This window comes from Passer montanus, unplaced genomic scaffold (genome assembly GCF_014805655.1).
Source record: "Passer montanus isolate IOZ18808 unplaced genomic scaffold, ASM1480565v1 scaffold434, whole genome shotgun sequence".
Lineage (NCBI taxonomy): Eukaryota > Metazoa > Chordata > Aves > Passeriformes > Passeridae > Passer > Passer montanus.
This window is the reverse complement of record NW_024369196.1, coordinates 11,736-22,132: the sequence shown is the minus strand read 5'-3', so window position 1 is coordinate 22,132 and position 10,397 is coordinate 11,736. Positions and strand designations below refer to the sequence as shown.

Below are 10,397 nucleotides of genomic sequence, written 5' to 3'. Positions count from 1 at the left end.
GGGGGGGTTTTCCCATTGATTCCCGCGGGGGGGGGGGGCAGCCCCGTTAATTCGGGTTCAATGACCAATAACTCCCTAATTAGCCATTCCCCATTAATTAGGTGGTTCCCATTAATTGGGGGTTCCCATTAATTGAGGGGGGGTCCCATTAATCACCCGAACCCCTTTAATTGGGGGGGTTCCCGTAAATTCCCCGTACCCCGTTCATTCCCACGGGGTGGGGGGGGTCCCGTTAATGACCTTAATTACCCCTTCCCCGCTAATTAACGCTGTCCCCCGGCTCAATCCCGTTAATTGCTGATATCCCGTTAATTGCCGATATCCCGTTAATTGCAGATACCCCGTTAATTATGGATATCCCCGTTAATTTCCCCCACCTCATTAATTACCGATATCCCCGTTAATTGCCAATATGCCATCAATTACTGGTACCCCGTTAATTTCCGATATCCCATTAACTGCTGATATCCCCGTTAATTATTGATATCCCCGTTAATTGCCGATATCCCCGTTAATTAGGTGGTTCCCATTAATTGGGGGTTCCCATTAATTGAGGGGGGGGTCCCATTAACCACCCGAACCCTTTTAATTGGGGAGGGGGTCCCATTAATCACCCGAACCCCTTTAATTGGGGGGTTCCCGTTCATTCCCACGGGGGGGGAGCCCCGTTAATTCGGGTTCAGTGACCCATAACTCCCTAATTACCGCTAATTAACCCTTCTCCCCGGCTCAGGCGGTGCCCGGGGGGTCGCGCCCCCCCCCGCCCAGTTTGGGGGTGACCCTGGGCCGGCTCCTGGGGACCCCCCCTCATTAAACACAGCCCCGTAATTAGCGACGGGGGTTCGTCACCCACAGCCCGTTAATGAGGGATTTCCCCGTTAATTGTTGGTATCCCCGTTAATTCCCCCCACATCCCATTAACTGCTGATATCCCCGTTAATTATTGATATCCCCGTTAATTGCCGATATCCCCGTTAATTAGGTGGTTCCCATTAATTGGGGGTTCCCATTAATTGAGGGGGGGGTCCCATTAACCACCCGAACCCTTTTAATTGGGGAGGGGGTCCCATTAATCACCCGAACCCCTTTAATTGGGGGGTTCCCGTTCATTCCCACGGGGGGGGAGCCCCGTTAATTCGGGTTCAGTGACCCATAACTCCCTAATTACCGCTAATTAACCCTTCTCCCCGGCTCAGGCGGTGCCCGGGGGGTCGCGCCCCCCCCCGCCCAGTTTGGGGGTGACCCTGGGCCGGCTCCTGGGGACCCCCCCTCATTAAACACAGCCCCGTAATTAGCGACGGGGGTTCGTCACCCACAGCCCGTTAATGAGGGATTTCCCCATTAATTGTTGATATCCCATTAATTACCGATACCCCATTAATTACCAATACACCGTTAATTTCCAATATCCCCGTTAATTACCGATACCCCATTAATTGCCGGTATCCCCGTTAATTGCCGGTATCCCCGTTAATTAGGTGGTTCCCATTAATTGGGGGTTCCCATTAATTGAGGGGGGGGTCCCATTAACCACCCGAACCCTTTTAATTGGGGAGGGGGTCCCATTAATCACCCGAACCCCTTTAATTGGGGGGTTCCCGTTCATTCCCACGGGGGGGCAGCCCCGTTAATTCGGGTTCAGTGACCCATAACTCCCTAATTACCGCTAATTAACCCTTCTCCCCGGCTCAGGCGGTGCCCGGGGGGTCGCGCCCCCCCCCGCCCAGTTTGGGGGTGACCCTGGGCCGGCTCCTGGGGACCCCCCCTCATTAAACACAGCCCCGTAATTAGCGACGGGGGTTCGTCACCCACAGCCCGTTAATGAGGGATTTCCCCGTTAATTGTTGGTATCCCCGTTAATTCCCCCCACATCCCGTTAATTGCTGATATCCCGTTAATTGCTGATATCCCGTTAATTGCTGATATCCCGTTAATTATGGATATCCCTGGTAATTACCCACACCCCGTTAATTACCGAAATCCCCGGTGATTTCCAATATCCCATTAATTACCGATACCCCGTTAATTACCGACATCCCGTTAATTTCCAATATGCCGTTAATTACCGATACCCCATTAATTTCCAATATCCCCGTTAATTGCCGATATCCCCGTTAATTAGGTGGTTCCCATTAATTGGGGGTTCCCATTAATTGGGGGGGGGTCCCATTAATCACCCGAACCCTTTTAATTGGGGAGGGGGTCCCATTAATCACCCGAACCCCTTTAATTGGGGGGTTCCCGTTCATTCCCACGGGGGGGGAGCCCCGTTAATTCGGGTTCAGTGACCCATAACTCCCTAATTACCGCTAATTAACCCTTCTCCCCGGCTCAGGCGGTGCCCGGGGGGTCGCGCCCCCCCCTGCCCAGTCTGGGGGTGACCCTGGGCCGCCTCCTGGGGGCGCTCGAGGCGCTCGTGGCCCCCCCGGAGCGGGCGCGCGCGCGGCGCCTCGTGCGCGACTTCGGGGCGCCGGGGGGGGCGGGGTTTGGGGACCCCTCCCCAATTTGGGTCTGGGGTCTCAGGAGTGGCCCTGGGGCTCCAGCGAGCGCCTCCCGCTGCCCGTGCACACCAGCGCCGGGCTGGTGCTGCCCCCGCTCGGCTGGGAGGACTGGAGGGGGCAGCTCTGGTGAGACTGGGGGCACTGGGAGGGACTGGTTTGTACTGGGAGGGGATTGGGCGGCACTGGTTTATACTGGGAGGGACTGGGAGGGGACTGGGAGGGACTGGGAGTGGTTTGGGGGGGACTGGGATAAACTGGGAGGGACTGGGAGGGGGTTTAGCGGTTACTGGTTTATACTGGGAGGGGACTGGGAGGGACTGGGAGGGGTTTGGGAGTTACTGGTTTGTACTGGGAGGGACTGGGATGGACTGGGAGGGGACTGGGAGGGCGTTTGGGGGTTACTGGTTTGTACTGGGAGGGGACTGGGAGGGGTTTGAGGGGGACTGGGGGTTACTGGTTTATACTGGGAGGGACTGGGAAGTTCACTGGCCCTTACTGGTGTTGCTGGTCTCTGACTGGTGTCACCAATTCCTAACTGGTCCGTACTGGTTTGTACTGGTCCCTAACTGGTCCATACTGGTCTCTAACTGGTCCGTACTGGTCCATACTGGTTTATACCGGTCTCTAACTGGTCCGTACTGGTCTGTACTGGTCCATACTGGTCTGTACTGGTGCAGGTTCGCCGCCCGGTTCCTCTCGGGGGTTCTGGACTATCGGGAGCAGCTCCTGAGGTGATTTGGGGCCATTTTGGGGCCATTTTGGGCTTTTTTTGGGGTTTTTTTTGAAGAAATTTTGGGGTTTTTTGTTAAACTTGGAAGAATTTTGAGTTTTTAGGGGGAATTTTGGGGTTTTGGGTTTTTTTTTTTTTTGGGGAAATTTTGGGGGTTTGGTTTTTCTAGGTTTTGTGGGGGCCGATTTTTTTTGGGTTTTTTTGGGATTTTTTTGGGTTTTTTGGAGGAAATTTTGAGGTTTTTTTAAGGGTTTTGTTTTGGGTTTTTCTGGGTTTCTGAGGCGTTTTTTTGAGGGGGATTTTTTTGGGTTTTTTGGAGGAAATTTTGAGGTTTTTTGAAGGGTTTTGTTTTGGGTTTTTCTGGGTTTCTGAGGCGTTTTTTTGAGGGGGATTTTTTTGGGTTTTATGGGGTGATTTTTGGGGTTTTTTGGGGATTTCAGGTCCCAGGTGGGGTTTTTGGGGTATTTTCAAGGGGTTTTTTTTGTGGATTTTGTAAAGTTTTGTTTTGTTTTGTTTTGTTTTGGGGTTTTTTTGAGTGTTTTTTTTTGTTGTTGTTGTTGTTGGTTTTTTTTGTTTGTTTGGTTTTTTTTTAATTTTATTTTTATTTTTTTTTCTTTTTTCGATGGAATTTGGAGATTTTGGGATTTTTGGGGGACCCTGTGCCCCCCCCAGGCGGGACCCCCCCGAGCCCTGGCTCCAGGCCGCCTTTGGGAGGTTTTGGGTGGGATTTTGGGGTTTTTTGGGGTTATTTTCTGGGGTTTTTTAAAGTTTTTGGGGTTTTTTTTCCCTTTTTAACGGAATTTTGGGGTTTTTGGGGTGACCCTGTGCCCCCCCAGGCGGGACCCCCCCGAGCCCTGGGTGCAGGCCGCCTTCGGGGGGTGCCGGGTGCCGGGGTCCCGGCGGGACGAGGTGCTGAGGGTCCCCCCGGGGGCGCAGCCCCCCCCCTTCGTCACCGTCTGCGCCAACGGCCAGGTGAGGGGGAGGGGCGGCTTTGGGGGGTCCTGGGGGGGTTTGGGGGGTCCTGTGAAGTTTTTGGGGTCCACGAAGCAGACTTGCGGTGTCCCCATGATGTTTTTGGTGTCCCTGTGATGTTTTCGGGGTGTCTCCGCAATGTTTTTGGGGTTCCTGTGTAGTTTTTTGGGGTTTGTGTGAGGTTCTTGGGTGTCCCTGTGATATTTTCATGGTGTCCCCATGACGTTCTCAGTGTCCCTGTGATGTTTTTGGTGTTCCTGTGAGGTTTTTGGCATTCCCGTGATGTTTTTGGGATTCCTGTGTAGTTTTTTGGTGTCCCCACGATGTTTTTCGTGTCCCTGTGATATTCTCTTGGTGTACCTGTGACGTTTTTGGGGTCCTTGTGTAGTTTTTTGGGGTCCCTGTGACATTTTTGGTGTCCCTGTCATATTTTCATGGTGTCCCTATGACGTTTTTGGTGTCCATGTGACATTTTTGGGGTCCTTGTGTAGATTTTTGGTGTCCCTGTGACGTTTTTGGGGTCCCTGTGATGTTTTTGGGGTCCTTGTGTAGTTTTTTGGGGTCCTTGTGTAGTTTTTTGGGGTCCTTGTGTAGATTTTTGGTGTCCCTGTGACGTTTTTGGGGTCCCTGTGATGTTTTTGGGGTCCTTGTGTAGTTTTTTGGTGTCCCTGTGATGTTTTTGGGGTCCTTGTGTAGTTTTTTGGTGTCCCTGTGATGTTTTTGGGGTCCTTGAGCAGCGCCGCCAGTGGGGGAGGGTCCACGGCGCCATGATGAGAGGTGAGGGGCGGGGCCTCACGGGGCGGGGCCTCACGGGGCGGGGCCCGGCTGGGGCTGGGAGGGGTTTGGGGGAAGAATTTTTGGGGATTTTTTTTTTATTTTAGGGGAATTTTGGGGGGATTTTGGGGAATTTCTGAAGCGAAATGGTCATTTAGGGGCGGGGTTTCATCTTTTGTGGGCGTGGCTTAATTGGGTGTGGTCGGGGCGCGGCCCGGGTGGGGCTGGGAGGGGTCGAGGGAGGATTTTGGGAGGATTTTTTTAATTTTTAGGGGAATTTGGGGGGGATTTTTGGAGGAAAATTGTTTTTGGGGGGCGGGGTTTAATGATTTTTGGGCGGGGTTTAATTGGGTGGGGCTGGGAGGGAATTTGGGAGGACTTTGGGAGGATTTTTTTTAATTTTTAGGGGAATTTGGGGAGGATTTTTGGAGGAAAGTGGTCATTTGGGGGCGGGGTTTCACATTTCGTGGGCGGGGCTTAATTGGGCGTGGTCGGGGCGTGGCCCAGGTGGGATTTTGGGGAGATTTTTGGGAATTTTTATTTTTCATTTCTGGGGATTTTAGGGGGGAAATGGGAGGAGTCAATCCCTTTGGGGGCGGGGCTTCATTGTGCATGGGAACAAAGGGGCGTGGCTTCGTTGGGTGTGGCCACGAGGATTTTTTTGGAAACATTTTTGTGGATTTTTGAGAATTTTGGGGGTGGGCGGGGTCTCCATTTTGGCGGGAAAACATAATTTGGGAATAATTGTGGGCGTGGCCTCGTTGTTGGGGTGATTTTTGGCGGGAAAATCCCTTTTTGGGGGGGCGTGGCCTCATTTTGGAGGGAAGATTTTTGGCGGGAAAATCCCTCTGCGGGGGCGTGGCCTCGCATTTTTGGTTGGGAAACCCCCAAATCCGGGGGTGGGCGTGTCCCCGCCCGGCCCAGGTGAGCTCACCTGGGCAGAGTGGGCGTGTCCGAGCCAAGCCCCGCCCCCAGACCGGCTGAGCCGCGCCTCCCTGGGGCGGATCCAGCGGAGCCTCCTGGTGCTGAGCCTGGACTCGCCCGTGCTGGCCCCGCCCGGGGGGCGTGGCCTCGAGGGCGTGGCCGCCCAGGTGCTGCACGGGGGCGGGGCCAACGCCAACAGCGCCAATCGCTGGTGGGACAAGACCCTGCAGGTGGGCGGGGCTTCGGGGGGCGGGGTGGGCCACATCTGGGCCAGGGAAGGGGCTGGGAACTCACCTGAGGAACAGGGGAGGGGGCTGGGAACTCACCTGGGCCCTGCAGGGCGCACACCTGAGCCCAGGTGAGTCCAGCCATGCACACCTGAGCCCAGGTGAGCTCACCTGTTCTCCCAGGTGAGGCTGCCCAGGTGTTCAGCTCACACACCTGGCCCCAGGTGAGCTCACCTGTTCTCCCAGGTGAGTCTGTCCAGGTATTCGGGTCACACACCTGGGCCCAGGTGAGGCTGCCCAGGTGTGCGGGTCACACCTGGCCCCAGGTGAGCTCCCCTGCCCCCTCAGGTGTGTGTGTCCATGCACACCTGGCCCCAGGTGAGGCTGCCCAGGTGTGCGGGTCACACCTGGCCCCAGGTGAGCTCCCCTGCCCCCTCAGGTGTGTGTGTCCATGCACACCTGGCCCCAGGTGAGGCTGCCCAGGTGTGCGGGTCACACCTGGCCCCAGGTGAGCTCCCCTGCCCCGCAGGGCCCACGGCTCCCTCTGCGCCACCTGCGAGCCGCTGTCGCTGCGCCGGGCCCTCCCTGGCTGCACCGACCTGCTGCGCCCACCTGGGCCGCCCTGCCTGGCGCTGGCGCGCGCCCTCGAGGAGCCCGAGGCGCAGGTGAGCGGGCACGGGGCACAGGTGTGCGCAGGTGTGTGCAGGTGTGTGCAGGTGTGCACAGGTGTGACACAGGTGTGACACAGGTGTGTGCAGGTGTGACACAGGTGTGACACAGGTGTGCACAGGTGTGACACAGGTGTGACACAGGTGTGCACAGGTGTGTGCAGGTGTGCACAGGTGTGATACAGGTGTGCCCGGGTGGGGGGCGGGGCTTGGGTGGGCACAGGTGAGGGTGTGGCACCGCTCAGGTGTGCCCAGGTGTGAGCCAGGTGTGCCCAGGTGTGCCCAGGCATGCCCCAGGTGTGCCCAGGTGTGAGCCAGGTGCACCCAGGTACACCCAGGTGCACCCAGGTGTGAGCCAGGTACACCCAGGTGTGAGCCAGGTGCACCCAGGCGTGCCCCAGGTGTGCCCCAGGTGTGCCCAGGTGTGAGCCAGGTGTGCCCAGGTGTGCCCAGGTACACCCAGGTACACCCGGGTGCACCCAGGCGTGCCCCAGGTGTGCCAGGTGTGAGCCAGGTGTGTCCCAGCCCCAGGAGCTGCTGGCGCTGCTGCGCGCGGCCGTGGAGGAGCACGAGAGCCGCACCCGCGAGGTGAGCGGGGCAGGTGGGCACGGGGGGCGGGGCCGGGCCTGCCCAGGTGTGCCCAGGTGAGTGTCCCGGGGAGTGGGCGGGGCTCTGGGTGTGCCCAGGTGTGTGGGTGTGGCTCTGAGTGTGTTCAGGTGAGCCCAGGTTTGCTCAGGTGTCTGCTCAGGTGTGTGGGTGTGGCTCTGGGTGTGCCCAGGTGTGTGCCCAGGTGTGTGGGCGTGGTCTCACAGGTAACCCCTCACCTGCCCAGGTGCTCTCGGGCCAGGGGGCGGAGCATCACCTGCAGGGGCGGGGTTTAGCAGGTTTCCAGGTGTGCCCAGGTGAGTGGGCGTGGTGTCACAGGTAACCCCTCACCTGGGCAGGTGTTGTCAGGCCAGGGGGCGGAGCGTCACCTGCAGGGGCTGCGGGGGCGGGGCTGTGGCTGTGCCCAGGTGAGTGGGCGTGGCCTCACAGGTGACCCCTCACCTGCCCAGGTGTTGTCAGGCCAGGGGGCGGAGCGTCACCTGCAGGGGCTGCGGGAGGCGGCGCTGGAGGCCGGGGAGCCCCTCCCCGAAATCTTCCTGGACCCCGCCTACGCCCAGGCCACGCACTTCCGGCTGTGCACCCTGCAGGTGAGCCCGGAGCGCACCTGGGGGACAGGAATACACCTGGGGGACCAAAAATACACCTGGGGGAGCCCAAAAACCACCTGGGGGACAGGAATACACCTGGGGGGACAAAAATACACCTGGGTGGGGTAAAAAAATCACCTGGGGGGACAGGAATACACCTGGGGACCCCAAGAATCACCTGGGGGTGGCAAAAATGCACCTGGGGGAGCCAAAATTTCACCTGGGAGAGAGAAAAAATCACCTGGGGGTGCCTGAAGTGCACCTGGGGGGTAAAAAGAATCACCTGGAGGAGCCCAAAATTCACCTGGGGGAGCCAAAAATCCATCTGGGAACCTAAATCCCCCCCCCCAACCAACCCAAATCCATCCAAAATCCCCAAAAATCGTCCAAAAAATTTTTCCCGATCCCCCACAATAAAATAAAATCCCCAAAATCCCCCCAAAATTAAAAAAAAATCTCCAAAATATCCCATAAACTCCTAAAATCACCCCTTTGGAAAAATCCCCAGAATCCCCCAAAAAATCCCCAAAAATCCCCAAAATCCCCCAAAAAATCCCCAAACCCCCCCAGAATTAAAAAATAAACCCAAAAATCCCCCAACCCCCCCCAGGTGCGCTCCCGCGAGGGCTCCTGGCCGCTCCGGGGTCCCCTGGTGCCCGACGGGTACGGGGTGGGGGTGGGGCACGTGGCCCCGCCCCCCGGCGACCCCCGGGACCCCTCCCCCGGCGGGGGGGCGGGGCTGCGCGTGGCCGTCACCGCCTTCACCTGCTGCAGCCACACCCGCGCCGCGCACCTGGGCAGCGCCATCCGCGCCGCCTTCGACCGCCTGGCGGCGCTGCTGCGGGGGCGGAGCCTGGGCTGAGCCACGCCCACTTATTCGGAATAAATTTGCATCTCGTTCCTACCCCGCTGAGGTTGGGGTTTTTGGGGTGGGAAGGGGCGGGTTTGGGGAGGGGGGTGAAAAGGGTTTGGGGTTGGGGTTTGGGGTGAAAATTTGGGGGTTCAGGTGAGAATTTGGGGATCCAACTGGGGATTTGGGGGTCCAGGTGAAGATTTTGGGGGGTCCAGGTGAAGATTTTGGGGTCCAGGTGAGGATTTGGGGGGTCCAGGTGAGGATTTGGGGGGTCCAGGTGAGCATTTGGGGGTCCAGGTGAGAATTTTGGGGATGCAGGTGAGGATTTGGGGATTCAGGTGAAATTTGGGGGACCCAGGTGAGCATTTGGGGGGTCCAGATGAGGATTTTGGGGTCCAGGTGAGCATTTGGGGGTCCAGATGAGGATTTTGGGGTCCAGGTGAAGATTTTGGGGTCCAGATGAGGATTTTGGGGTCCAGGTGAGCATTTGGGGGTCCAGATGAGGATTTTGGGGTCCAGGTGAGGATTTGGGGGGTCCATGTAAGGTTTGGGGGCTCCAGGTGAGAATCTGGGGATTCAGGTGAAATTTGGGGGGTTCAGGTGAGGATTTTGGGGTCCAGGTGAGAATTTTGGGATCCAGGTGAGGAATTGGGGGTCCAGGTGAGGAATTGGGGTGGGAATTTGGGGAGATCTGGGAGGGGAATTCTGGGTCAGAATTTGTGGAATTGGGGCTGGGATTTGGGGTTGATTCCAGGTCAGAATTTAAGGCATCCAGGCCGGGATTTGGGGTTGATCCCGATCCAGTCCAGGCCGGGATTTGGGGTTGATCCCGATCCAGTCCAGACCAGGATTTCGGGTCCCAATCCAGGGAATCCAGACCAGGATTTGGGGGTTGATCCCAGTTAAAATCCAGGAAATCCGAGCCAGGATTAGGGGAACCCAATCCAGCAGATCCAGGTCAGGTTTTTGGGGTTGATCCCACCTCCAGTCCAGGGAATCCAGGCCAGGATTTGGGGTCGATCCTGATCCAATCCAGGTCAGGTTTTGGGTTTGATCCCAGCTCCAATCCTGGGAATCCAGGCCAGGATTTGGGGTCGATCCTGATCCAATCCAGACCAGGTTTTGGGGGTCCCAATCCAGGAATCCAGGCCGGGTTTTAGGGTTGATCCCGGTCCAATCCAGGGAATCCAGACCAGGATTTGGGGTTGATCCTGATCCAATCCGGGCTGGGTTTTGGGGGGGTCTCAATCCAGGGAATCCAGTCCGGGTTTCAGGGTTGATCCTGATCCAATCCAGACCAGATTTTTGGGGGTCCCGATCCAGACAATCCAGGCCAGAATTTGGGGTTGATCCTGATCCAATCCAGGCCGGGTTTTTGGGGTTGATCCCGATCCAGCGGATCCAGGCCGGGTTTTGGGGGTTTCAATCCAGGAATCCAGGCCGGGTTTTTGGGGTCGATCCCGATCCAGCGGATCCAGGCCGGGTTTTGGGGGTCCCGGTCCCGGCTCGGCCCGGCCATGGCGGCCGAAAAACCCGGTACGGAGCGGGGGGGGAT

At 57.4% G+C, this 10,397-nt stretch overlaps 1 protein-coding gene across 1 annotated transcript in view; it reads left to right on the top strand.

Moving 5' to 3' along the window:
• Positions 1-4,547, top strand: part of LOC120507557 (carnitine O-acetyltransferase-like) — a 5,848-nt gene extending 1,301 nt beyond the window's left edge. The window contains exons 2-5 of the mRNA XM_039720362.1: positions 2,336-2,627; positions 3,179-3,232; positions 4,068-4,203; positions 4,509-4,547. Of these exons, the coding sequence (XP_039576296.1) occupies positions 2,336-2,627; positions 3,179-3,232; positions 4,068-4,203; positions 4,509-4,547 (521 nt within the window). The remainder of the gene's footprint in view (positions 1-2,335; positions 2,628-3,178; positions 3,233-4,067; positions 4,204-4,508) is intronic.
• Positions 4,548-10,397: the final 5,850 nt, after the last annotated feature.